At 51.6% G+C, this 27,677-nt stretch overlaps 1 protein-coding gene across 2 annotated transcripts in view; it reads left to right on the forward strand.

Annotated features, from left to right (window-relative positions):
• INPP5D (inositol polyphosphate-5-phosphatase D) overlaps window positions 1-27,677 on the forward strand; it is a 156,104-nt gene that overhangs the window by 124,971 nt on the left and 3,456 nt on the right. Inside the window, exons 19-26 of one of the 2 annotated variants that reach the window (XM_055291011.2) lie at window positions 4,683-4,772; window positions 6,672-6,785; window positions 8,107-8,189; window positions 12,689-12,776; window positions 16,767-16,916; window positions 18,652-18,748; window positions 21,350-21,631; window positions 27,041-27,632. In XM_055291011.2, the coding sequence (XP_055146986.1) occupies window positions 4,683-4,772; window positions 6,672-6,785; window positions 8,107-8,189; window positions 12,689-12,776; window positions 16,767-16,916; window positions 18,652-18,748; window positions 21,350-21,631; window positions 27,041-27,632 (1,496 nt within the window). The remainder of the gene's footprint in view (window positions 1-4,682; window positions 4,773-6,671; window positions 6,786-8,106; window positions 8,190-12,688; window positions 12,777-16,766; window positions 16,917-18,651; window positions 18,749-21,349; window positions 21,632-27,040; window positions 27,633-27,677) is intronic. The other variant, XM_055291012.2, reaches the window with a different exon arrangement.

Below are 27,677 nucleotides of genomic sequence, written 5' to 3' on the forward strand. Positions count from 1 at the left end.
TCACCCAGCCGGGAGTACAATGGCGTGATCTCATCTCACCATAACTTCCACCTCCTGGGTTCAAGCGATTCTCGTGCCGCAGCCTCCCCAAGCAGCTGGGATTACAGGCTCCTGCCACCACACCTGGCTAATTTTTGTATTTTTAGTAGAGATGGGGTTTCACCATGTTGGCCAGGCTGGTTGTGAACTCCTAACCTCAGGTGATCAGCCCACCTCGGCCTCCCAAAGTGCTGAGATTACAGGCGTGAGCCACCGCGGCCGACCCAGAGCACTTTTTTAAAAATTCAGTTTTATTTCTTTTGAAAAGAACATATTAAGTGTGAACCATATGAAAGTTTTTGTAGGTCAGAAATAATCAGTTATTGGAAATTCATATGGCTCAAACTAATACATGTCACAAGTGTGTACACATATATACACATATATATTTGGGGAGGTTTAACAATAAATTGAGTTAAATTGATTTTTAAGAGGCATAATATGTAATATTAAAATAAATAATTATGGAATAAGTTATCAAAACAATTAAGAAATAACTGTTAGCCGGGCGCTGTGCCACGTACCTATAGTCTCAGCTGCTCAAGAGGCTGAGGTGGGAGGATCGCTTGAGCCCAGTAGTTCAAAACCAGCCTGGGCAACATAGACCCCATCTCTGAAAAAAACGAAAGAAAGAAATGACTGTTAACTCTTGACCCTCAAAGTTGAAGGTGCACTGAAGGAGTTCTTAATTGCCTGAATGCTGATTCTGAAAATCTACTGATTAGTTCTCACAAAGTGAGACCTTAAAAATCCACAGAACAGAGTTGCTTTGAACACTTCACTGACTGAGAATTGTGGTATTATTTTATTTATTTATTTATTTATTTATTTATTTATTTATTTATTTATTGAGACGGAGTCTCTCTCAGTCGCCCAGGCTGGAGTGCAGTGGTGAAATCTCGGCTCCCTGCAACCTCTGCCTCCCAGGTTCAAGTGATTCTCCTGCCTCAGACTCCCGAGTAGCTGGGATATCAGGCATGCAGCACCACGCCTGGCTAATTTTTTGTATTTTTAGTAGAGATGGGGTTACACCATGTTGGTCAGGCTGGTCTCGAACTCATGACTTCAGGTGATCCACCTGCCTCAGCCTCCCCAAGTGCTGGGATTACAGGCCTGAGCCACTGTGCCAGGCCCAGTGGTATTATTTTACAACACTGTAAATTCCCACACAATGGCCTCTAAAGGATGGCCACCCCAGTCCTTGGAGCAAGGAGAGGGACGGGGGAATGCTGCCTGCTGGCCACCTTCATAGCTCCTACTCTGTCTCTGGGGACTGACAGATTTGGTCTCACAAATTTAACTCTGGTCCTATACATTGAACTGACTTCCATTCCGGTGCATGTCTCCTCCTACTGCCCAGAAGAGCCCAGAGCAGCTACCCTGAAATAGTTTAACACACGCACCCTGCATTCCTTGCTGAAGGACTGAGCTCTGTCTCCCAGAAGTGACGTCACTAGACGAACTTCACACAACACCTTTAGATGTGTGGGAAGGCAACCTGCCCTCACAGCCACGGCCAGGGCATTGTTCCAGCTTCCAAAGCTCAAAGTGCCTGAGTCCTACCCTCTGCCTGCAGCCTCTTCACTTGTGCATTCCCTCCCTGCCACCCCTCGGACTCTCCAGGCCTGTCACTCCTTCCCAGCTACACTCAGGGTCAACCCTGTCAATACTGTCCTTCCCACATCTTGCAGCTCTGCGCATCCTGCCAAGTCTTGTCTCAACCATCTGCCTGCTTCAGCCAGCCTCTGCCGAGAGTCAGGAGATAGTGGAGGCTTGTAGAATTACCACTTACTGTTTTGCACCTAAACTTGGCATTCAAAACTGCTCGACAGTGGAGGCTTTAGAGAAAGAGGAGGGAGATTAGTCCGGAAGTGGCAATGAGGAGCAGGAAGGACACCCTTTGTCCCCACTTCTGGGCCCAGAATATGAGGGCTGGGGAGCAAAACAAGCCTCACCAGAGAGGCCAAAGTGTCTTCCGGGGAGGGCCAGGTTTGGGAGGTGACAGGAAGATTAAAGATACAGGGAATTTTGCTAATGATATTTCATTGGGTGCCAGAGGGCTCAGTGGAAGCGTTTAATGAGTTGGGGTTGAGGGGAGGCAAGATGTTGGAAAAGAAAAGGGAGTGAATGTCCAGAGCTCAGGAAACAGGAGTGACCTGGGAGCCTCAGTCTTCTCATGGCAATTAACATAGCCAGGCGTATCAGCTGTCTATTGCTGCATGACAAACTATCCTAAAACTCAGTGACTTAAAGCAAACATTTATTTGCTTGCAAGTCTCTGCGCCAGGCTGAATTTGGACTGCTCACCTCTGCTCTAGCTGGTGTCATCTGGGCACACTCAGGCAGGAGCCCATCAAATCTGGGGTCAGCTGGCTGTCAGCAGGCATGGGGTGGTACTCATCATCCAGCAGGCCAGTGCCGGCTTCTTAGCTTCCTGGTCTCAGGATTCCCAGCTACAACTGTCACCAACGGAAGTTCTTCTTAAGGCTCTGTTGGCCTCATGTTTACTAAGGTCCCACTGGCCAAAGAAAGTCACATGGCCAAGCCCAGACTCATGGTGGGAGGGGACCACAGAGAGTGTGGTTAATGGGAGGAGGACTAGGTCTTTGAGGGTCACCCATCTTACAGTCCACCTCCTAGGCTTAAGGGCACACTGTAGTGCCATTGCTATTACGTTCAGTACATATCAGACATATTCTGAGAGTGCTTAAAAAAAAAAAAAACCCTGCTTGTCAACCCATTAAATTCTCCCTGGAACACTCCTCCTCCACTGCCACAGCAAACCTGTACCCCTGCGCTCAGCCTGACTCCGCACCTCCATCCTCTCCTGCCTCATACAGCACTGGACCTCACTGGTTTATTCTTGCCCATGTCCAGTTTTTTGTTTTTGTTTTGTTTTGTTTCGTTTTGTTGTTTGAGACAGTCTTGCTTTTTTATCCAGGCTGGAGTGCAGTGGCGCCATTTTGGCCTACTGCAATGTCACCCTCCCAGGTTCAAGAGATTCTCCCGCCTCAGCCTCCCAAGCAGCTGGGATTGCAGGCACCCACCACCACGCCCGGCTAATTTTTGTATTTTTAGTAGAGACAGGGTTTTGCCATGTTGGCCAGGCTGGTCTCAGACCCCTGGCCTCAAGTGATCCACCCACCTTGGCCTCCCAAAGTGCTGGGATTACAGGCATGAGCCACCGCACTCGGCCTCAGGTCCAGTTTTTAGGCTGATGCCCTCGCATTGTCTTCCCTCCTGTCTCAGAGAAGGGGTGGCCTCCTCTTTCTTTCCTGCCTAGCCTGTGCCCCTGGACCCTTGACTCCATCTGTTCCTTCTCCACTACCAACCAGTGCCCCCACTCCCATCCTTCTCTCTTGTCCGTTTCTCTGTTCTGTCTCATAGTTTCCATGTGTTTCTCTGGTGATCCTTAGTAAGTGAGCTTTTTTTCTTTTCATGTTTATTAGCCATCTATATTTTTTGGTGAATTTTCTGTCCATATCCTTTGGTTGGTTGAAGGGTGGAGTGTTTACCTTTTTCTTGCTGATTTGTAAATGCTTTCTAGAAAAGGATGCCAAGTCTGTTTTGTCACCTTCTTGGTCTCCTTTGCTGGCGGTTTATCCTTTGCCTGCCCATTCACGGTTGGTGTGCCCTGGAATTCCATCCTCGTCTCTTCTCATCCTTCATGTGAAAGCCCAAACACGCTCATGTCTTCTGCTTCCACCTAATCCTAAGACTCCACATCTAAAGATGCATCTCCAGCCTTGAGTGCCCATTTCCTGCCAGGCATCTCCAACGGGCTATCTTGAAAGACCTGTCTTTCTAGAACTGTCCTCTTTCTCTTGCCCCTTCCCAAAGTGCTCTGCTGCCTCCGTTCTCACCCAAGCGCCAACCTCCTTAACAGAGTTTTCTACACTTAGCGTCCTCCGCTCTCTCCCAGTTCTATGAGGCATCATGGGATGGAGAAGGTGTCCCATCTCTCCCACTGATGAGCTGAGTGGCCTTAAGTCCCCTTCCCACCCTGTGTTTGGGGCTCCTCATCAATAAAATAAAGTGAGCCAGGCTTGGTAGCTCACGTCTGTAATCCCAGCACTGGGGAGGCCGAGGCGAGTGGATCACCTGAGGTCAGGAGTTCAACACCAGCCTGGCCAACATGGTGAAACCTCATCTCTACAAAATACACAAAGATTAGCTGGGTGTGGTGGCATGCACCTGTAACCCCAGCTACTCGGGTGGCTGAGGCATGAGAATTGCTTGAGCATGGGAGGTGGAGGTTGCAGTGAGCAGAGATTGCGCCACTGCACTCCAGCCAGAGCAACAGAGTGAGACTCTGTCTCAAAAATAAGTAAATAAATAAATAAAATGATTAGACCAGAAAAATCTCCATGGTTCACACTCCCTAATCAATTCAAAAGGTCATAGGTCTTTAGGAAAAACGAGCACAGGCTTCTTTGGTCCATGGAGGAGGCAGTGTCCACAGTGTCTTCCACTGAACCCTTTAAGCATTGCTGTGGAAGGACAACAGGACAACAGGGGGCAAAGCCTTCGCACTTCTGGAGGGCTCCGTAACTAAAGTTTCTTTCTGATTTAGGGTTGCCATCCTTGGCCTGACCGGAAGGGCTTCTCCTTCCCTGCTTAAAAATGCCTTCCCTCCCCTGCAGGCAGTACCAGCGACATCATGACGAGTGACCACAGCCCTGTCTTTGCCACATTTGAGGCAGGGGTCACTTCCCAGTTTGTCTCCAAGAACGGTAAGCAAAGGACGGTGTCTGTTTCTCTGTTTTCCTCAATGACAAGGAGTGTTGGGAGCTTGTCTTCGGGTGACGGTCAGTGGTCTGCATTAGAGGAAGGCTCATTTTCGCAGACAAGTCCACAGTATCAGTCAGTTTCTTCATGTCCCAGCCACAGCACAATTTCAGTCCAGAGAATTTACTTGCTCTGCTTGGCAAGTATGTCAGCCTTTTGAGCCTCAATTTTAGTCTGAAAACGTGGGTAAATCAGTGTTTACCAAGGTGTGGCCTGAAGACACTGAAGATAATTCTCCGGGTGGGGTGGGAGGAGGGGGTGGGGGACGTGAATAAACATTTATTGGTAATGCCTTTATTTTAACATGTTTTAAATTTATGTCTTCTGTTTAAGGCAAGCACCGTTGCTTTTCCATTTAGTATTGTGATATACCTTATTCAGCTACACTTAATTTTAAAAAGTGAGTCTATTTTGAGAAAATATTAAGTAAAGAGTAGCACAGGTGCGTGGTAGGCAGAGATGGTAAAAATCGTTAAGATGGGATGCAGATGACTGAGTTTTGGGAAACACCACAGTAAATAATATTTAGATTTGCAGGTAATTTTTCAAATAATCCATCTCAGCCCTGGTTGCCAGGCCACCCTCGTCCCAGATGGGCCAGGTGTTCTCTGTAATGTGCCCATCCAGCCCTTGGCCTAGGTGACCAGGGAGCCATGTTGTCTCTGCCCAGTCTCTGCTTTCGCGGTCAGCCCAGTGGTCACCGGGATCCTTTAGGAAGACCAAGCGTAGGGGACCCAAATACAAGGAAAGACCATCTTGCTCTGTGTCCTTCATGCCCTGGGGGACACACGTGAGGCTGGAGCACTGTCTTCCTGGGACGCTCTTCTCTATCCTATTGTATCTAACATCCATGGCCCTGGAAATGTGACCTCCCTCCTCCACCCAAGCCTTGACCCACCATCATGTCTCCTTCCTAAGTCTGGCCACTGTGCCTTTCTAGAATCTTCCTAGTCCTTAGGCTGGACCTCTTCCCCGACTTCCACCTGTCTCTCCTTTCTCTGAGCTCCTGCAGCCTTGAAGGGGTTGCCCTTGCCATCTCCTACTCTATTCCGGGGTAGGGCATCTTCTGTGTCAGGCTGGGCTTCCCTCCACGGGGGCTCAGTACGCAGCAGATGCGGAAAACACTGATCACGGGGATTGAGCATTGACAGGGCATCTACCTAAGCCAAGCCTGGACTGGGCACTGTGGGGTTTAGAAAGAGAAAGGAAAGAAGGAAGGATGTGAGGGATGGAGGAAGGAAAGGTTTGTTCATGGTCTCCGAACAAGTCTCTGTTCTGTGGCTCCAAATTTCTATGAAAGGACAGAACACTTAAGCTTAAGGATGCTTGCAAAAGCATCATCTAAATTAATGCAGTTGCAGGCAAGTTAACTCTGTACAAATGAGCTTATGGAGTCCAGAGTAGGGAGTGGGAATAACTGTGCCTAAGGGAGAAAGAGCTGCTAGCCATCATCATCTGAACTCAGAAACAGCATTGATTTGGGTATTGAGCAACCGAGCCATTGTACAAAGTCCTTTTGCTGGAACTAGCTGGGAACCTGAAATAGTGGGGGTTATTGCCTGAGGTCACACAGCTTTAGTGACAGAGATGAAATGAGGTCCGGACTCCTGGGACTCTGCATCTTTCTGCCCTGTTCCCTGCCCTGGTCAGCTCACGATGCATCAGAGAGGTTGAGGATGCTCGGCTGGGTGCTGGATTTTGCTGTAGCTTTAGTTCTCCTCCCACTAGACTCCCACCTTCCTGGGACCCTGAGAGGGAGATCAGTATGTGGCATGAGAACTAATTTGAAATGCTCCATCTCCGGGCGCATTGTGGAACTGAATCCGTGTTCTCCCCTGTTCCAGGTCCCGGGACTGTCGACAGCCAAGGACAGATTGAGTTTCTCAGGTGCTGCGCCACGTTGAAGACCAAGTCCCAGACCAAATTCTACCTGGAGTTCCACTCGAGCTGCCTGGAGAGTAAGTAGCTGCTGAGCCACCTTCTGGGCGGAGCTGGCTGGAGCCTTCTTATAAACGCCTTTCATGCTTGGCACTTTGCCCCATTTCTCCTCTCCCCGGAAGGGACTCACGAAGCGGATCAGAGAAGTGAGGCTGCAGGTGGATGACTCAAGGGGACACTCAGTTACCGTGAGGGGTCCCCCTGTGGCCTGTGCAGCCCTAGGGGCAGGGGTGGCCATGAATGCACCGACCCCTCAGTCCCTTGTAGGTGGCAAGCGGGGTCCAATCCCTGGCCCTCAGGGTGGACTGCGACCCACTGGAGGTTCCCTGAAAGCTGGGGCTCTGACTCAACCAGAGAGTGTTGGGCCCAGGTCCAGACTTCAAAGAGCCGGTGTGAGGGCCTGAGCAGCAGCTGCCTGTTGCCACCCTGGCCCCTCTTGCTCGTTGGAGATCACAGCGTCTTTCTCGGGGGGTCTGCAGCATCCGAAAGCAAGCAGGAGATGGACAGGCTCCCCTGAGCCAGCAGCATTTAGCACAAACTATGTTTAGGAAACACCCTTTCCAGGTGACATTTCTAGGCAGATTGTCTAAAGCTGTTTCATGGCTAGGGAAGAGCTGCGTGTGTCCAGCCGTCTTCGCTGAGATGGTCTGCATAGTGGTCAGGGGAGGAAAACGGGGCATCACCTCCACAAAAGGGCATTTTGTGAGGGCCTGGCTGGAATGCTTCCAGAAATCAGGAAGAAGCGTGTGCTGCCAATTCTGCCCCTCTGGTCCCTGCCTCCTTCTCCAACTGAGGTGGGCCCGGGCCTGGTGCTAGAGTGGCCTTTGCCACCGAGTCCCCAAGCCCCAGTTCACCCAGCAGGGTCAAAGCGGTTCGAAAAATGATGAGGATTTTTGTGCGGGTGTTTTTAATAAACTATCAAGACACTTGCATACATTTCTATGGAAACAGCATATTAGGAAGCTTAAATTAGAATTTCAAAGGGCTGCTATCTTGAGTGGCGTGGGATGAGCTGTCAAGTTTCCTAATCTTTTTGCCTGTGATGTGATGATTTCTTTGTTGCCTGGTTTGTTACAAAGAGGAACTGAAAAGGAGGGGGAATCTCTTTGATTTTCCTAAATATAATTAGACCATGTTGGCAAATGACCAATCCCTGCACAAAAACAGAATCCCCGGCAGGCCTGACTCCTAAATGCCTAAATGATGCTGAGGCCCCAAGATAAAAAAAAAAAAAAAAGGAGAGAGCACATCTTCCTAGGTCTGGGTGGGGTGACCCAGGAAGTCTTTTCTGTCTGGTTCTTGCTCTGTTTTCTGAAAACCAGCCTTTTTGTCCTCCAACAGGTTTTGTCAAGAGTCAGGAAGGAGAAAATGAAGAAGGAAGTGAGGGGGAGCTGGTGGTGAAGTTTGCTGAGACTCTTCCAAAGGTAATTCTAGAGCAAGGCATTCCCCAGAGGGAGATTTGCATTTACTAGGCCAGTAGTACCTGCCAGTGGCAGAGCTATGGCCAGGCCTGGCCAGAGGAAGCAGGAATCTCATAGACCAAATGCAGAAAGAGGCCCACTCTAGGAGCAAGCTCTCGCTCAGCGTGCTTCATAACACACTTTGCAGCAGTGGGTATGTGGCCTCATTATTCCTAAACGGTTTCAGTTCCCATAAAGGATCACAGAAGGGATCTAGAGGTCAGCTCATCTAACCACATGATTTTGCAAAGAAGGAAACTCAGGTGCAGGGCCAAGCGCTGTTTGCTCATGGCCTCATGGCTGCGGTAACACACCTAGGACGCAACCCCAAGACCCCAATCCCTGTTTTGACGCTTGTTTTCCTATTCAGTGCTGGTTCATAGAATCAAGTACAAAGAGGCATAGAGAGGGTCCATTGGCTACTAATCATACACTTGTGAACACACGAAGTAACTTGACATGTCTGTGGCCCTGCAAGAGCAGAGGGTGGAATTGAAAACACTCAAGCAAACCTTAGTGGGAACACATTCTTCTTTGCTATAGAAAAAATGGTTTTCTGGTCTGGTGTGGTGGCTCACACATATAATCCCAGCACTTAGGAAGCCAAGGCAGGGGGATTTTTTTTTTTTTTTTTGAGACGAAGTTTTGCTCTGTCACCCAGGCTGGAGTGCAGTGGCACAGTCTCGGCTCACTGCAAGCTCCGCCTCCCGGGTTCACGCCATTCTCCTGCCTCAGCCTCTTCGAGTAGCTGGGACTGCAGGCACCCACCACCACGCCCGGCTAATTTTTTTGTATTTTTAGTAGAGACGGGGTTTCACTGTGGTCTCGATCTCCTGACTTCGCAATCCGCCCGCCTCGGCCTCCCAAAGTGCTGGGATTACAAGCGTGAGCCACTGCGCCCGGCCTAGCAGGGGGATTTCTTGAGCCCAGAAGTTCAAGACCAGCCTGGGAAACATAGTGACACCCCATCTCTACAAAAAAAAATTTTTTTTTCTTTTTTTTTCTCTCTTTTTTTTTTTTTTTTGAGACAGTCTTGCTCTGTTGCCCAGGCTGGAGTGCAGTGGCGTGACCTCGGCTCACTGCAACCTCAACCTCCCAGGTTCAAGCGATTCTCCTGCCTCACCCTCCTGAGTAGCTGGGACTGCAGTTGTGCACCACCACATCCAGCTAATTTTTATATTTTTAGTAGAGATGGGGTTCCTCATGTTGGCCACGCTGGTTTCAAACTCCTGACCTCAAGTGATCCAATGGTCTTGGCCTCCCAAAGTGATTAGAGGTATGAGCCACTGCACCCAGCCTAAAACTTTTTTTGTTTTTAATTAGCCAGACATGATGGTGCATGCCTGTAGTCCTAGCTGCTCTAAAGGCTGGGGCAGGAGGATAATCTGAACCTAGGAGATCCAGGCTGCAGTAAGCTATGATCATGCCACTGCACTCCAGCCTGGGTGACGCAGTGAGACCCTGTCTCTTTTTTTGTTCATTTGTTTTCCTACTGAAACTGCTTTTGTGGTGCTAAATTGACAGTGGAGGTGTTGGGTGTCCTCGAGTACAAGCTTATTATGAGCTTATTAGTTGTTCATGCTGGGTGGGAAGTGGAGTTTCTTTCTCACGCCATGAGGAAGGGGTGGAATGAAGGGGAGTCCCAGGCCAGGCAGATCCATCACAGGAGGTGGGGCATCTTGGGGGCTCCCCTCGGAGATTCCCTTGGAGGTGACACTCAAGGTGAATTTGAAAAGGACCGGTCTTTTTTTTTTTTTTTTTTTTTTTTTTTGAGACGGAGTCTTGCTCTGTGCCCCCGCTGGAGTGCAGTGGCATGATCTCAGCTCACTGCAACATCCGCCTCCTGGGTTCAAGCAATTCTCTGCCTCAGCCTCCGAGTAGCTGGGATTACAGGCGCCCGCCACCACGCCCAGCTAGTTTTTTTTTTTTTTTTTTTTTGTATTTTTAGTAGAGACAGGGTTTCACCATCTCGGCCAGGCTGGTCTTGAACTCCTGACCTTGTGATCCACCCGCCTCGGCCTCCCAAAGTGCTGGGATTACAGGCGTGAGCCACAGCACCCGGCCTAGAAGGATGGTCTTAAGCAGGCGGAGGGACCCATTCTCTCCCGAGACTGGGGTAGGATGTTGGCAGGTTTCAGGGGGCTGGACCCACATTGGCATTAACCTTTGATTGGAACCAACTTTCAGGCCATGTAAAAAGGCCACGTCAGCTCAAGAGCAGAGGCTGATGCCTGAACCCCAGATTCCCCCAACTGCAGCACAATTCCAAATTACTCAGAGGCCACGGCCAGCTCACATGGCTCTGACTGGAATCTCTCACTGAGGCCCCAGAAGAGCTGTCAGAAGTCCCTGTTCTGGGGCTGTCTTCGGGCCTGAGTCGTGGGGGCTCCAAGGAGACGTTTCTGCCTCACCCGGCCCAAGCCCGTCCTCCTGCTCCTCCTCCATGGCTGCTTCCAGGCAGGGCCTGAACAGTAGTTTCCTCCTTTGGTGAAGGTGAAAAAGAGAGCAGCACCCCATTCCACAACACGTTCACCCCCTTGTCCAGCTCAGGGGCCCCTAGGGCACCCTATCTTCCTCCACTCCCCACATCCTCACAGCTACCAAGTCCTGCTGTTCCTCTTACCTCTGTCCCCTCCGTCCGTCCCCCTGCCCGCTCCCAGGGGGTCCACTTCTCCTGTCTCCTGCCTCTTGCTGAGGCATCCTGAATGCTGATAGATCTTTCTGGAATGCCTCTCTGATCTTAGCATCCCCCTCTTTATCCGGTCGACTCCCTGTTGCCCAGTGGGGCAAGCAGCCTCATCTGCTGTTCCCACAGGACTGCAGGGGCCTTCACTGTCTCCTGCTCCCTGACCCCCTGCCCCACCCCTGTTGCCTGGCGGCCTCCTCTGTTCACCCTGTAAATCCCTGCTGTGGCCCCCTAGATAGTTCTCCTCCCTGCCACCCCCTGCCAGGTTGGTGGTGTCCCACAGAGACATTTGTTGTTCACATGTCTGTCACCCCACTTCCACTGCATCCCAGGAAGGACTGGGTCTTCCTCCTGCATCCGAGGACCACAGCTCTGGCCCTGGGTCTAACTTAGAGCCAGACATCACCTCATGCCAGGAGCCAAGTGATGATTGGTGCAGCCGTAGAACCCTGGAGTGCCCAGAGCTCCACTGCGATTTCTAGTCATCTGTTCTGGAACTTTTTTTTTTTGAGGCTGAGTCTCACTCTGTTGCCCAGGCTGGAGTGCAGTGGTGCCATCTCAGCTCACTGCAACCTCCGCCTCCCGGGTTCAAGCGATTCTCCTGCCTCAGCCTCCCAAGTAGCTGGGATGACAGGCACATGCCACCATGCCTGGATAATTTTTGTATTTTTAGTAGGGATGGGGTTTCACCATGTTGGCCGGGCTGGTCTTGGACTCCTGACCTCAAGTGATCCGCCTGCCTTGGCCTCCCAAAGTGCTGTGATTATAGGCATGAGCCACTGCACCCAGCCTGGAACTTTCTGAATGGAGATATAGTGAGTCTGCCCTGTTGGCCAACATGGTGCCCAGAGCCCTGTACCAGGAGTCTTTTGGTGTCTGGAAAGGAAGGGAGGGAATCGCCTAGAACAAAGTATCACCTTTTTATTTGGCCCTTCTGTATGGAAGTCATCGTGAGGAACAGCCCCACATCTGAAAAAGTCATAACTTGTAGTGGATGAGGAGCTAGTGTGCGTGTGATGCTACTCCCTGCACTTGCCTGGACACAGCCCCTACTGGCCAGCGCTGTGCAAAGCCTGTTAGCAGCACCCCCTGCCGCCAGCCAGGCCAGCAGGGCCTCTGGGGGAGCTGGCACTCCCTGGCTCTGGAAACTTGCTCGCAGATGGAATGTGGGAGCCTGTGTCTGTCATTCGCTGAGCCACACCCCCAACAATCTGTAGGACACTCCAGGCCCAGCTAGGAGCTCTGCCAGGATGGACACAGAGGCTGCATCCTCCCTAGATAGGGGCAAGCCAGATAGGGGCAGGGCTGGGATGCAGCCACAGTCCTGGAGGGGGCCAAGGAGAAGGTTATGCTCTGTGGGGGGAGCCTGGTGCAAGGTGGAGTGCATGTGTCATTCCAGACCTGGTGCCTGGCCCCACTTCCCCACCAGCCTGCCTTCTCCTCCATGACCCTGGCCTAGGGATGGGAAGGAACGGGGGCAATGGATGAGGCCCATGTGGGGTCAGGCCTTCTTGCTGGGACCTGGGAGCCAGCTCAGTTTAGGAGGCCTAGGGTGCAGTGTGGAGGTGAGGGGGATAGGGAAGGAAGCTAACCCCCACCTCGCTGGACAGGGTGTATGTGAAAGCTATACCCCACCTGCTCTCTTGGGTATGGACAGCAGAGATTTGGAACCGATTACTAAGAACACCTTTCGTCGTCATCATCCACCTGTCCACCCACCTGTCCCCTCACCTGTCCCTTGCCTGTCAACTCCAGTCCTGTGCCCTTCTCTCTGCAGCTGAAGCCCATTATCTCTGACCCTGAGTACCTGCTAGACCAGCACATCCTCATCAGCATCAAGTCCTCTGACAGCGACGAATCCTATGGTAAGGGTCTGTGGGCAGGTGCCACACCTGCCTGTGAGCTGGCGGCCTCTGACGTAGCATTGCCTTCCGGGAGAGCCCGGCTGGCACTTCCGGTCGTAGGCTCCTGCCTCTCCTTTCCTCATCCCAGGGCTGCTAGTGGGACTGTCACCACTAAGTCATCTTTCCCTCCCCACTAGGCTTCTGGGCAGGACAGCCAGCAGTGGCAACCCCTTCCATGTATTGAGCCTTCCCTATGTGTGAGATCTGTGCCAGGCACTTTCCAGTATCATGTGATATAATCTTGACAAGACCTTACTGTTCTCTAATGAGTAAACAGAGGCTCAGAAAGATCAAGTGACTTGCCTGAGTCACGTAGGTAGTGGTGGCTGTGCCCTAATTTGAACCCAGGTCTGCCTGCCCTTCTCTGCTTCTCATGTGTCCTGAGTCAGCCTCCTCAGTTCACAGGTCTGGAGCTGCAGACCCCCTCTGCTGACCCAGTCTCTAAAACACCTGCTCAGGCACAAAGGGGCTGCTGCTTCTGCCCCCAAGGGGCCACCCTCTGCCCGAAGACCCCCTCTCCCCAGCCAGAGCAATTTGGGCTGAGGTGTGGTTCAGGGTCCCCTGAGTGGGACTTGGGGTACTGGAAACACCAGCTCAGGGCTCTCTGGTCTTCTGTTCAGCATTGCCTGGTGCCCAGACCAGGCAGGCTGTGGAGGCCTGTGGCCAGAGAGACACCACGGGCTTTTGTACCATCTCTGCCTGTTTGTGGCTCCAGCCCAAAGTCAGGCTCACCCTTGCTAGACCACATGTGTGGCTAGACCATGGGGTGAGAGAGGCAGAGAGAGCTTGGAGGGGACAGAGAGAGGCAGGAAGCAGGAGCCAGACCAAGCCTCTCCTTACAAGCCAAGCTAAGAGCAAATACCTTATCCCGAGGGCAGTAGGGAGCCATTGGAGATTCAAGCGAGGAAGTAACAGGATCAGATTCACACCTTGGAAATCTGCATCTGCAGTAGGGAGCCATTGGAGATTCAAGCGAGGAAGTAACAGGATCAGATTCACACCTTGGAAATCTGCATCTGCAGTGATCAAGATAACAGATGAGTGAGCCATAATAGAAGTAGTGACAGTAAAAAAGGAGAGAAGAGGATAACATTGAGAGGAATGGAGTAGAAAACTATCTGGGCCTGGGATTGGGGAAAGGGTCTGTATTAGTCTGTTCTCATGCTGCCGTAAGGACATACCTAAGACGGGTAATTTATAAAGGAAAGAGGTGTAATTGATTCACAGTTCTGCAGGGCTGGGGAGGCCTCAGGAAACTTACAATCATGGCAGAAGAGGAAGCAAACACATCTTTCTTCACATGATGGCAGGAAGGAGAAGTCGGTGCCCATTGATAGGGGAAGCTCCTTATAAAACCATCAGATCTCTTAAGAACTCACTCACCATCACCACCACTATCATTATCACTATTGAGAAAAGGATGGGGTAAACCACCCCCATGATTCAATTATCTCCACCTGGTCCCTCCGATGACACATGGGGATTGTGGGAACGACAATTCAAGAAGAGATTTGGGTGGGGACACAGCCAAACCATATCAGGGTCTGAGCGGCTGCATGAATGATGCTTCCACTTCTTACACTGGGTTAGGTGTAGTGCCCTGGGTAAGGGAGACCAAGGCACAGCCACAGCGTACAAGGAAGACCAGAATGCTGTGGTGTTGGGGACACCATCAGAAGAGTTGGGTCAAGAAGAGGGTGTGGTTACAATAGCAAATGTGGCCAAGGGACCCAACACAAAGACCGAGCGTCTCTTAGATGGAGTGACTCAGACCATCAGCAGACTTGGTGAGCACAGTGTCCATGGAAGGGCTGGGGTGACATCAGACCACAGCACTTAGGGGTGAACAAAGCATGAGGAGGGAGGCAGAGGAGAATGCGCCTGGGTCAAGGGAGCACATCCGTCCACGTGCTTATTTATTTGAAATGGAAGACCTTTGAATGCTGCTCGGTGGAAGTCACCAAAGAGGAAGAGGCTGCAGACACAAAGGAAAGCCCCACGCATAGTCGCCCACTGTGCAGGCTCTGCCAACACCTGGGTGTGGGCACTGTCACTCCCCTCCTTGGGGAGGTGAGGAAAGGAGGCTGGGAGACCTGAAGGTCATGCAGCTACTGAGTGGCTTGTTGGAGGCAACTACGTGATCTTGGGCCTGAGCCCAGGCGGCTCTTCCCCGTTCCCAGTGCAGCACTGGCAAGAGGGTCCCTGAGCCGGAGGAGGGGTAGGAAGAGCCTAAGGAGTGTGATGGCCCTAATAGGGATCCCCTCGTCACAGATGCAAGAGCATCTGAGTGGCTGCTGAAATGTTTGAAGCTTTGATGGCAGGAAACAGGCAGTACACAAAACACACGCTTCATTTTCTCACTCAAATCCTGTATTTCTACGACACAGCAAGACCCTGTCTTTAAAAATAATATACTGTAATCCTCCTTTGTTTCTTCCACTTCATATTCATACTCACAAATGCATATCATCATAATAAAAAGGAGAAAAGTCAACAGTCTCATTCCATAATCATTTTTATTTTGGTTTCACATTTCCAGCCTCATACATAGGCATACCTAGATTTTCATACTTACTATCACAGAAACATCATTTTATACTCTGCTTCCTTCACCTGGTGTTAGATGAAACACATTTTCCATGATTCTCCTACCCCACCTTTGTGACTGTTCCTTTTGATGGCTGCATTATATTCTGCGGACTTACTGCATCCTCATTTTAAAAGTACTATTATTGAGGCTCTGTCAGTTGTTTTTGTTGGTGCTATCAGTAACACTGAGATGAATCTCTTTGTGGACATTTTTTATTATTCTTCAGCTACATTTTTTATTCCTTTGAATAATCTCTTTAGGACAGGTTCCCATGTTTGCCAGATCAGAGGGTGTCAATCAGTGTTTGTGCTTCTTGGCGCTTGACACCAAACTGATTGCCATAAAGGCTGTCTCAGCTGACCTCACCATGGATAGGCTTCCCCAGATCCTTGCTGGCATTGGGTGGTTTTGTTTTTTTGTTTTTGGAGGCCAGAGTGCAGTGGCACAATCTTGGCTCACTGCAACCTCCGCTTCCCAGATTCAAGAGATTCTCCTGCCTCAGCGTTCTGAGTAGCTGGGATTACAGGCATGCACCACCACCCCTGGCTAACTTTTGTAATTTTTCGTAGAGAGGGGGTTTCACCATGTTGGCCAGGCTGGTCTTGAACTCCTGACCTCAAGCGATCAGCCCGCCTTGGCCTCCCAAAGTGCTGGGATTACAGGCGTGAGCCACCATGCCCGGTGCATTGGGTGTTATTTTTCTCCCTTCCTACCTACACTAACTTCATGTCTGTGAAAGAGCAACTTAGTGATTCCTTAGTTTGCATTTTTGATGGCTAGGAAAGTGGAACTATTTTCCATTTATTAAAATTAACCAGCTGCAATTCTTTTTGTGTGAAACGTCTGTCTGTATTATCTGTTCATGCATCTGCTGGGGATTTGATTTTGAGGAGTTTCTTGTGGAGTTCAGATGGAGTACCCTCTTGCCTGGGGAGCTGGCTGCAGATACTGTTCCCAATCAGTTTCCTTTTTATTTTAGGTTTTTTCTCTGTGCAAGTTTTAAACTTGCATGTCCTCTTGCCCGCCAATTTTGTTCTGTCATGTCTTATACTGCATCAGATCTTGGGAAGTTTTCATTCCTTACAGGAATCAGATGAGTGTTTAATTCTGTCTTTCTGCTGCATTTTCTACAATATAATTTTTTTTACATCAACTAATTCACCTTTTGTTCTAAGACTTGAGACATTTGCCCCCAAAGTACTGTGGTGTTGTTCTGATGGATTTATTAAATAACACCTGCCTGGGCCATAGTTTCAAAGGACTGTCTTTGGATGACAGAGCCAACTCTCCGGCCAAGAGTTTGGTGTTTCCGCCATGAAAAGGCAGGGTCTTCACCCAGCTGTCTCCCACTTTCCCCACAGGCGAGGGCTGCATTGCCCTTCGGTTAGAGGCCACAGAAACGCAGCTGCCCATCTACACGCCTCTCACCCACCATGGGGAGTTGACAGGCCACTTCCGGGGGGAGATCAAGCTGCAGACCTCTCAGGGCAAGACGAGGGAGAAGCTCTATGGTAAGCAGCAAGCCCCTCCCCAGCGCCCTCTTCAGCCCCCCACTTAGGGACAGGAACGCGCTTTCTCTCAGCAAAGCTGTCAAATATTTTCTCTGCTGCGGCCTCAGAGCAGAAATACAGCACTGGAAAAGATCTCAGACAATCTGGCCCAACCCTCACTCAACTCAAAAATTTCCCAACAGGCCGGGCGCGGTGGCTCACGCTTGTAATCCCAGCACTTTGGGAGGCCGAGGCGGGCGGATCACGAGGTCAGGAGATCGAGACCACGGTGAAACCCTGTCTCTACTAAAAATACAAAAAATTAGCCGGGCGTGGTGGCGGGCGCCTGTAGTCCCAGCTACTCGGAGAGGCTGAGGCAGGAGAATGGCCTGAACCCGGGAGGCGGAGCTTGCAGTGAGCCGAGATTGCGCCACTGCACTCCAGCCTGGGCGACAGAGCGAGACTCCGTCTCAAAAAAAAAAAAAAAAAAAAAAATTTCCCAACAGAACCCAACATCCAGCACCCCCAGATCGCCCTCCCCGACCCTGTGGATTTTTTAGGGCCCCAAACCTCACCTATCAGCCTTTAGGCCTTGTCATTCCCCCATTATCACCTCCGCTAAAAGAAGGACCCAAGGTACCAAGTGAACCTACCTCTTGTTAAATGGCTCCTTCCAGGCTGTCTGGGGAAGAGCACAGCTACAGTTGCAGTTGAGATTTAGAATTTCTTGGGTGACCTCTGCTTGTCCACACAGCCACACGGTGCCCACTCCCATATACAAACAGATCCTCATATGTGCCTAAACCCTGCCCTCATGGAGCCCACCCAGGTTTCTGTACCTTCTAAACCGCTTTTTTTTGGAGGGGGGGGTGGACAGAGTCTCACTCTGCGGCTCAGGCTGGAGTGCAGTGGCATGATCTCAGCTCACTACAACCTCCACTTCTGGGGTTCAACTGATTTTCCATCTTCGGCCTCCAGAGTAGCTGGGACTACAGGCACCCACCACCACGCCCAGCTAATTTTTGTATTTTTAGTAGAGACAGGGTTTCACCATGTTGACTAGGCTGGTCTGGAACTCCTGACCTCAAGTGATCCACCCGTCTCCGCCTCCTGAAGTGCTGGGATTACAGGCGTGACCACCGCACTCAGCCTTTTTTTTTTTCTTTCTTTCTTTTTTGGAGACAGGGTCTTACTCTGTAGCCCAGGCTAGAGTGCAGTGGCGCAATCTCAGATCACTGCAACCTCCGCCTCCCAGGTTCAGGCAATTCTCCTGCCTCACCTTCCCGAGTAGCTGGGATTACAGGTGCCCGCCACTGGCTAATTTTTGTATTTTTAGTAGAGACAGGGTTTCACCATGTTGGCCAGACTGGTTTGGAACTCCTGACCTGAAGTGACACACCTGCCTCGGCCTCCCAAAGTGCTGGGGTTACAGGCATGAGCCACTGCACCTGGCCTGTTTATTTTAATCTGACAAAACATACTTGCCTGTTTTGTTCCTTGCTGAGATGAATAAGTTGGAAATGTCACATGAAATGACAACTCTGGATCCCAACTCTCCTCTCTGTGGATCCACAGCAGGCATAACTAATCAATCACTGAACTCTTACGAGGCCTCAGAATCTTGCTTAACTCACCTCCCCAGGTACTCACTATTCACTGTGCAGCTTCAGCCTGCAAATGGAAACCCCTTTGCCATCCCTCGCCTAAGCTCTGGAAGCTGGGCCCTCACATGCTCTTTCCCACCCTTTCCTTCCAGACTTCGTGAAGACGGAGCGTGATGAGTCCAGTGGGCCAAAGACCCTGAAGAGCCTCACCAGCCACGACCCCATGAAGCAGTGGGAAGCCACCAGCAGGTAAAGTGGGCATGGGGTGGGTGTTGGGGGGTGGATATCAGGGACTCATGACAAATTAGCATGGTTTGGCCGGGTGTGATGGTTCATGCCTGTAATCCTGGCACTTTGGGAGGCCAAGGCTGGAGGATCATTTGAGCCTAGGAGTTTGAGACCAGCCTGGGCAACATATCGAGACCCTGTCTCTACAAAAAAATTTTTGGCTAGGTGCGGTGGTTCATGCCTGTAATCCCAGCACTTTGGGAGGCCAAGATGGGTGGATCACTTGAGGTCAGGAGTTTGAGACTAGCCTGGCCAACATGGTGAAACCCCATCTCTACTAAAAATACAAAAATTAGCTGGGCGTGGTGGCACATGCCTGTAATCCCAGCTACTCAGAGGGGCTGAGGCAGAAGAATTGCTTGAACCTAGGAGGCAGAGATTGCTGTGAGCTGAGATTTCGCCACTGTACTCCAGCCTGGGTGACAGAGCAAGACTCTGTCTCAATAATAATAATAACAATAAGCTGGGCGTAGTAGTCCTAACTACTTGGGAGGCTGAGATGGAAGGATTGCTTCAGCCCAAAAGGCTGAGGCTGCAGTGAGCTGTGATTGTGTCACTGCACTCCAGCCTAGGCAAGAGAGTAAGACCTTGTCTCAAAAAAACAAAACAAAACACTAGCATGGCTCTGCAGACCCAGGGCCTGTGAGAAGTTGAACTGAAGCACAGAGAAACCCAGGACACAGGAGAAAGAAGCTCCAGCCCAGAAGAGGTGCTGTCCTGCCTCCTCTGTGAGTCTGTTGACTGCTGGGGAGGTTGGTGTGACTGTGACAAAGCTGGGGAAACTCTAACGTGATGGAAAGTTGTTTGACTCAGCTAACATTTGTTGAGTCCCTATGATGTGTCCAGTTCTAGAGAAATCAAGGCAAATTCAGTGCACTCCCTTTCTTAGGAATTTGTGGCCTAGTGCATGAAGAAGTGACTGTGGAGAGGATGGAGAGATTCCAAGTCTACAGATGGTGGCTATGTCTCCTGTGGGACAGAGGACACCAGCAATCATGGGATCTGTGGCCACCAAACCCCACCCTATCACTAGCAAGAAAAATCACTGGGGGAAAATGCACACCGGTTGCTCTTGGCAGAGACTGAACTGAGAATAGTACAGATGTTAAAGTCTGTATTACCAGAATACAGACGTCCTTGGGTAGCAGGGCTGCCCTAACTCACCGATGTGGTCTCGAGTTCCAGAATCAAGTTCTGGTCTCTTTGCCAGCTCACCAACCGGGGAGGCAGAACCGTGCCAGCAGCAGACACAGCTTGTTCCTCTCCTCCCTCCCCTCCCCACAACACTCGTCCCCACCAACCCTTGCCCTCACCCCAGCCACCCCCGCTGCACACAGGAATTCTCATCTCTAGCGCATTCCTTGATCCACTTCCAGCTTCCGATGTTCACAGCCGTGGGCACACAAGCATCCCCTTTCCCTCTTTCCCTCCCATGATAATCCCATCAGCAAATGCATCCTGGCTCTGAAGTGTCTACTGGGTTCCAGAATCAGGATCAGTGTAGGGAAACAAATTCTTTTCCATTTTGACTAGCATGAGAACGAGCATTTATTTCTGAAGCAGGCAGTGGTGAATGGGAACAAGGTACCGCTTGGAACCAGGCTGGCGGAGCACAGGGGAGCTGTGGAGTGTCCCTGACAGCCTATATACTCAGAACTCAGTTCTCAGGAGGCCGGCGCCTGACACAGGGGCAGCGCGCAGTGTGTCTGTTGGGGCCACCTCGCCCGGGTCTGGGCCATCCCCTCCATAGCTTTAAGCTGACTGCCCCCCATTCCAGGCTCCAGCCTTGATCTCTGTGACCTCACACTCATTTTTCTAAATATGAACATGGCTGTCTCTATGCTGACGCTGCACACACAAACATGTGGGCTGATGTGTTCCAGAAGAATCCCTGCCAGAGTCTGCCCTGAAAACCCCCTCCTTCCTGCCACCCAGGCTAGCCCCCACCATCTCTCTGCCCTGCCAGCCTTGCCAGCTTCTCACTCCATCCTCTGCACCTGCTCACCAGCCTTCGGACCATCCAGGAACAGGCCAAGCCCCTCTCACCTGGAGGCCTTTGCATGTGCTCTTACCACTGCCGAGAACACTCTCCCCTTCTTTCTCTCTTATCTGCTTATCTTCTTATCTCAGCTAAAAGACCACCTCCTCAGATGGGGCCTCCTGGGGTCACCCAATGCCCAGTGGGTCCCAGCACTTCACTAGTCCCCATCTCTGCCCCTTTTTATTCTCAGACTTCATCACTACATCAATACCGTGTCTCTGTGCCACTGAGCTTGTTTTTCTCTTCCATCAAAAGTGAGTTCCATAAGAACAGAGACCACGGCTGCCTCACTCACAGCCATATTCCCTCCTCCCAGCCTGGGCCGGGTGCTTACGAGGCCCTCAATAACCACAGTGTTGCATGGATAGATGAATGAATGAATGGATCACTGCCCAAGAGGTGAAGGAGTTGAGGAGAGCCCGAGAGAGCCCCAGGGTTATCAGAGGACACTTTCCTTGGGCTGGTGCTGACCCCGAGAAGGGAAGGGACCCCTGAGATGTGACTCTATGTCTTCCCTGCAGGGCCCCTCCGTGCAGTGGCTCCAGCATCACCGAAATCATCAACCCCAACTACATGGGAGTGGGGCCATTCGGGTCACCAATGCCCCCGCACGTGAAGCAGACCTTGTCCCCTGACCAGCAGCCCACAGCCTGGAGCTACGACCAGCCACCCAAGGAATCCCCGCTGGGGCCCTGCAGGGGAGAAAGTCCTCCGACACCTCCCTGCCAGCCGCCCATATCACCCAAGAAGTTTTTACCCTCGACAGCAAACCGGGGTCTCCCCCCAAGGACACAGGACTCAAGGTGAGCATCCTCTTCATTAAGATGGCTCCCTCCCTCCTTATGAAAGCGCCTTGGGCTTTCACCCTAGAATGGAAGCCTCATAAGGGCCACAATTTGTGTCCACTTGGCTCGTGACTTATCCCCGGGGCCTGAACACAGCAGACCACTGACATGTATGTGGAGTCTTCCACGTCCTAACCTATTAGTGCAACTCGATTTCTTTTTAAAGCGTAAAAATTTGTAAAGATATTGCCAAGAAAAGGAACCTCCTATAAAAACTATACACATATCAAAAAACATGTTTCGGGCTGGGCGTGGTGGCTCACGCCTGTAATCCCAGCACTTTGGGAGGCCGAGGCAGGTGGATCACCTGCGATCAGGAGTTCAAGACCAGCCTGACCAACAAGGAAAAACCCCATCTCTACTAAAAATACAAAATTAGCCCGGGGTGGTGGCGCGGGCCGGTAATCCCAGCTACTTGGGAGGCTGAGGCAGGAGAATTGCTTGAACCCGGGAGGTGGAGGTTGCGGTGCACCGAGATCACGCCATTGCACTCCAGCCTGGGCAACAAGAGTGAAACTCTGTCTCAAAAAACAACAAATTTTGGCTGGGCACGGTGGCTCACGCCTGTAATCCCAGCACTTTGGGAGGCTGAGGTGGGTGGGTCACTTGAGATTAAGAGTTTGAGTCCAGCCTAGCCAACGAGGTGAAACCCCGTCTCTACTGAAAATACAAAAATTAGCCGGGCATGGTGGCTCACACCTGTAATCCTAGCTGAGGCAGGAGAATCGCTTGAGCCCAGGAGGCAGAGGTTGCAGTGAGCCAAGATTGCACCACTGCACTCCAGCCTGAGTGACAGAGTGAGACTGTGCCTCAAAAAAAAAAAAAAAAAAAAATGCTGGGTGCGGTGGCTCACGCCTGTAATCCCAACACTTTGGGGGGAGGCCGAGGCAGACAAATCTCGAGGTCAGGAGATCAAGACCATCCTGGCTAACACAGTAAAACCCCATCTCTACTAAAAATACAAAAAATTAGCTAGATGTGCTGGCACACACGTAGTCCCAGCTACTCGGGAGGCTGAGGCAGGAGAATCACTTGAACCCAGGAGGCGGAGGTTGTGGTGAGCTGAGATCATGCCACTGCTCTCCAGCCTGGGCGACAGAGCGAGACTCTCAAAATAAAAGAAAAAAAATGTTTCTAGAGCTAGTTAACCTTCGGGCATCTCCCGCTCCCTAGAGGGCCCCGTGGAACAGGGTAGGAGTTTCCGTGTAGAGCCTGCTCGCACCCTCCAGTTCCCCTCTTTTTTCCCGACCACGAGGTTCCCTCTTCTATAAGCAGCTTCCTAGTCTCTCCTGTGGGGGACACTTAGTTAGAAACTGGAACTAGGGATATAAAAGGCAGGGCAGCCAGCCTGCAGAGAGAGGAGGCCTGGCCCTGAAACTCTGGGGAAGCCCCGGACGGTGGAGAAAACTGATCTGAGTCTAGAACTGGTTCAGGCAGAAGAATGGAAGCCAGATAGGAGACCGGGCCGGGCAGCCGAGGAACGGGGTCAGCACTTCCCAAAGGCACAGCCGCTCTCTGGTGCTGCTGGAACAGGGCAGAGCTAAGCATGGGCCCCTAGTGGATACACAAGTGGGGACCTCTACATGTTTCTAGTAGCTGCAAGATGACAGATGTGAAAGTGCAGGCCCAATTACCAACGATTTAAGATAGGCAAAATAGCATGAACACTGTCTTGCCTTGAGGCTCTTTGCTGGTTTATCATAACCTCAGGGGTTCACCCTCAGCCTCTCTTCCCCTAACACTGGTTTTTTCTTCATCTTTTTTCCATGAGGACTTGGGTGCTGTCTGCCACACGGGGCAGAGCCAGCAGCGGGTGTGTTCTCCATCACACTGTCCTCCAGCTCCACCCTTCCCAGGCCTGACCTGGCAGGGTCTTCCTCTGGATGGAGGAGCTGTTGACAGTCTCATTTCTCAAGATGTGTGAGATATGCTCTAAAAAACGGATAGGCCGGGCACGGTGGCTCATGCCTGTAATCCCAGCACTTTGGGAAGCCAAGGTGGGCAGATCACTTGAGGTCAGGAGTTTGAGACCAGCCTGACCAACACGGTGAAACCCCATCTCTACTAAAAATACAAAAATCAGCCGGGCGTAGTGGCCCACACCTGTAATCCCAGCTACTCAGGAGTCTCTGAGACACGAGAATCGCTTGAACCCGGGAGGTGGAGGTTGCAGTGAGCTGAGCTGAGGTCATGCCACTGCACTTTAGCCTGGGTGACAGAGCAAGACTCCGTCTCAAAAAAAAAAAAAAAAAAAATAGATGAGAGGAAGTCAGGAAGAGAGACAGAAAAGGACAGGACAGGATAGCCCTGAAGCTCAGCTCAGCTGTCTCTCTCTTTACCTCTGTACAGAGTGTGTTGATAGGATGTCAGACCCTGGTCATTCATTCCCTAAGAAACTTGGAGGGAGGAGAAACAGCCTCAGTTTCCTGCCCTGGAAATATGAGGACAAAAGGCACTATTCAGTGGGTATCAAGGTGCTTGTGTGGCCACCTCTTTGGAGACCCCAGGAAATGGAGCTCTAAGCAACCAGAAAGAAAAAGGAGCATGATTATTTGTGTAAGTGAATGCTTTTCAGTTCCCAAAGCGAATGGATCTTGGTGCGTAACAGTGAGCACACAGCTTGGTGGGAGCAGGTTCCCCACAGCCCCATGGTGACAGCTGCAGACAGGCTGCCATCCACGGGCAAGGGTCCCCCAGGGTGTGCTTCTAACTCACTGCTCACCAAGGAGGCGCTTGGAGCCTGGAGCCCTGCAGCTCGCACACCTGCCTCATCCCTTTCCACTGCTCCAGGTCCCAGGCTCAGCCAGAGCAAAGGCTGTGGAAGGGGGTGTTACAAGCAGCATCAGTGTTTCCCCACCATCACCCAGACCCAAGTGCAGGGACTGACCTTCCCGGTTTGCCAAGTACTGTCCCAGTTTTAGCACTGAAAGTCTCACATCTCAGGAAACCCTTCAGTCCTGAGCAAGCCAGGACAACTGGTGACCCCAGATCAAAGCTGTGCAGTTAGGAAGGGGACTCTTCTCAGCCCCTGGCCAGTGCTTAGCTGCTTTAGAGATGAGACTCTGGTCTCCTGAATCTGAGAAGTACAGTCATTTGCTGCAGGAATCAACTCGTCCCCTAGATATCGGTTCCCTTATTCAACAACTGTGGCCTGCTATAGGAGTCAATTTCTTGTTACCTTTGGTCAGGGGAATAAGACTTACTTTCGAGCTTTTCATGGTTTTCCCCAGTCTTCCCCGCCCGCCCCCACCAAGCTTCCCCTAAGTGCAACAGAAGCCTCCTCTTAGAGGGAAGCCTTCCCTGGTCTCTATCTCGCTGCTCTTTTCCCAGAAGAGTGAGCTTTGGAATCACAAAGGGCTTGCACCCAGGGCTCTCTTCCTGGTCCTGCCCCCAGTTCTCTGAAGTGAGCCCCCTCCTCCCATCTCAGCCACTGAGAGAGGGTGGTCAGAGGTCAGGACTTCTTGCTCCTTCATCTGAAAACTTGTGACCATGCCAGTTGCACCCTCCTGTGCCCTCTTCCCTTGGCTAACTCACAGCAATGGCCTTTGAGGATCCACACGGGGGTCAGAAGAGGGCTGCACGTGGAGGGGCGCCTTTCCAAAGTCCTTGTTTGAGACCCCAGCATTTCTGTGTATGCACCTGCTCTAAGGTGTTTCCAAAAAATAATGGGCAACACCCCCAAGCGCACAGTCAGGCTCCCTTTGGTGTGTCCCTGAGACCAGCCTCCTTGGAGCTCCATGGCATCTCACCGGCACCTGTGTGAGGACAACATCCCACCTCCGTCCCCTGAGCCCACATCTGCTCCCCAAAGAGTCACTGTTGAGTGCCTCTGAGCAGCCTCTCAGTGCACATCCCATCAGCAACAGGCGCAACAGCCTCAACAGCTCAGTGGGTTCCCAGCGATCCACAATTTCTTCACGATAGCTTCCTTTTTTGTAGAAAGCAGAGCCCAGAACACTCCCCTAGGAGATTCTGCTGCTGGTCAGGAAGTAAAATGTGTTCCCATTCCTTGTTCTCATAGTTTGCTCAGCAGGAAATCACCTCCAGTCAGAGCAGTGATAAATCAGAACACAAACAAGCAAAGGCAGCACTTGCCTACTTTGGGTCACAACACAGGAGCTTCCCCTGCCCATGAGTTGAGCAGGCCTTTTTTCTAGCCATTGGCCTTGGTTTCCCCAGTACTCGCAAGTGTCCAAGATCCCTCTGACTTGCACCACAGCCACCACGTGTTCCTTCCACTGTGAGTTAGGAGAGCCTTCCAGGGAGAGGACTTCATGTGGCTGGGAAGGACACTGTGTTAACCGGGATGTCGGGCCCCCTGAGCTCAGATTCTGTCCTTGTTTGTGGCTGTGTTGCTGTGCCTGGGGAAGTGTCTCACACACAAGTTTGGCAGATGGAGCCTCTTGAGCTTTCACCCTCAAGTAGCACAAGTGGTTCCTGAGGAGGAGATGTGATCACCTTCCTGAGCAGTCATGCAAATGCCGGGTCGGAGCAGAATTGCTGGAGTCAGAGGAGAGGCTGGGGGTTGGGGATGGGAGGAGCCAGGAAAGGAGGCCTGTTGACTGGGGAGGTGGGAAGGGGCTGTGGAGAGCAGGCTCATCTGATGAGGATGAGGGGTTGATACTGAGGTGCCATGTAAGTTCTCGCTTCATTTCTCCTACAAATCCTCCAGTGCTGTGCCCCTTGCTCACGGATGCTCTGATGTGAACAGGTTTTATGGTGGAAAAGGTCCCAGGCCAGAACTGAGGCTGTCTTTGAGGACAAGTATGATGAACACAGTACTGTTTCCTCTTCCTTTTTTTCACTTGAGGTGAAATTCACTTAACATAAAATTAACCATTTCAAAATGAACAGTTTGCTAGGCTGCGCACAGTGGCTTATGCCTGTAATCCCAGCACTTTGGGAGGCCAAAGTGAGAGGACTGCTTGAAGCCAAGAGTTCAAGACCAGCCTGGGCAATATAGTGAGACTCCCCATCTCTACAAAATAAAACAAAACAAAAAAATTAGCCAGGCCTGATGGCATTGCTACTCCCAGCAATGTCCAGCTACTCCTAGCTACTCCCAAGTAGTCTCAGCTACTTGGGAGGCTGAGGGGAAGGATTGCTTGAGCCCAAGAGGTTGAGGCAGCAGTGAGCCATGATCGCACCACTGCACTCCAGCCTGGGCAACAGAGCGAGACTCTGTCTCTAGAACAAAACAAGACAAAACAATTTGGTGCCGTTCAGTACATTTGCAATGTTACACATCTCTATCTAGTTCAGAAACATTTGTATCACCCCAAAGAAAGACCCAGAACCATTAAGCAGCCATGATCCCATGTCTTCTCCCCTGGACATGTGTCTTCCCTGCTCTGTCCCTGGCTCTAGGCCCAGTGACCTGGGGAAGAACGCAGCGGACACACTGCCTCAGGAGGACCTGCCGCTGACAAAGCCCGAGATGTTTGAGAACCCCCTGTATGGGTCCGTGAGTTCCTTCCCTAAGCCTGCTCCCAGGAAGGACCAGGAATCCCCCAAAATGCCGCGGAAGGAACCCCCGCCCTGCCCGGAACCCGGCATCTTGTCGCCCAGCATCATGCTCACCAAAGCCCAGGAGGCTGATCGCGGCGAGGGGCCCGGCAAGCAGGTGCCCGCACCCCGGCTGCGCTCCTTCACCTGCTCGTCCTCTGCCGAGGGCAGGGCGGCCGGCGGGGACAAGAGCCAAGGGAAGCCCAAGACCCCGGTCAGCTCCCAGGCCCCGGTGCCTGCCAAGAGGCCCATCAAGCCTTCCAGATCGGAAATGAACCAGCAGACCCCGCCCACCCCGACGCCGCGGCCGCCGCTGCCAGTCAAGAGCCCGGCGGTGCTGCACCTCCAGCACTCCAAGGGCCGCGACTACCGCGACAACACCGAGCTCCCGCACCACGGCAAGCACCGGCCGGAGGAGGGGCCCCCAGGGCCTCTAGGCAGGACTGCCATGCAGGTGCGCTGCGCCACACGTGGGCTCCCGTGCATGTGTGTGTATGTG

The sequence above is a fragment of the Symphalangus syndactylus genome, chromosome 8 (assembly GCF_028878055.3).
Source record: "Symphalangus syndactylus isolate Jambi chromosome 8, NHGRI_mSymSyn1-v2.1_pri, whole genome shotgun sequence".
In the NCBI taxonomy this organism is placed as follows: Eukaryota; Metazoa; Chordata; class Mammalia; order Primates; family Hylobatidae; genus Symphalangus; species Symphalangus syndactylus.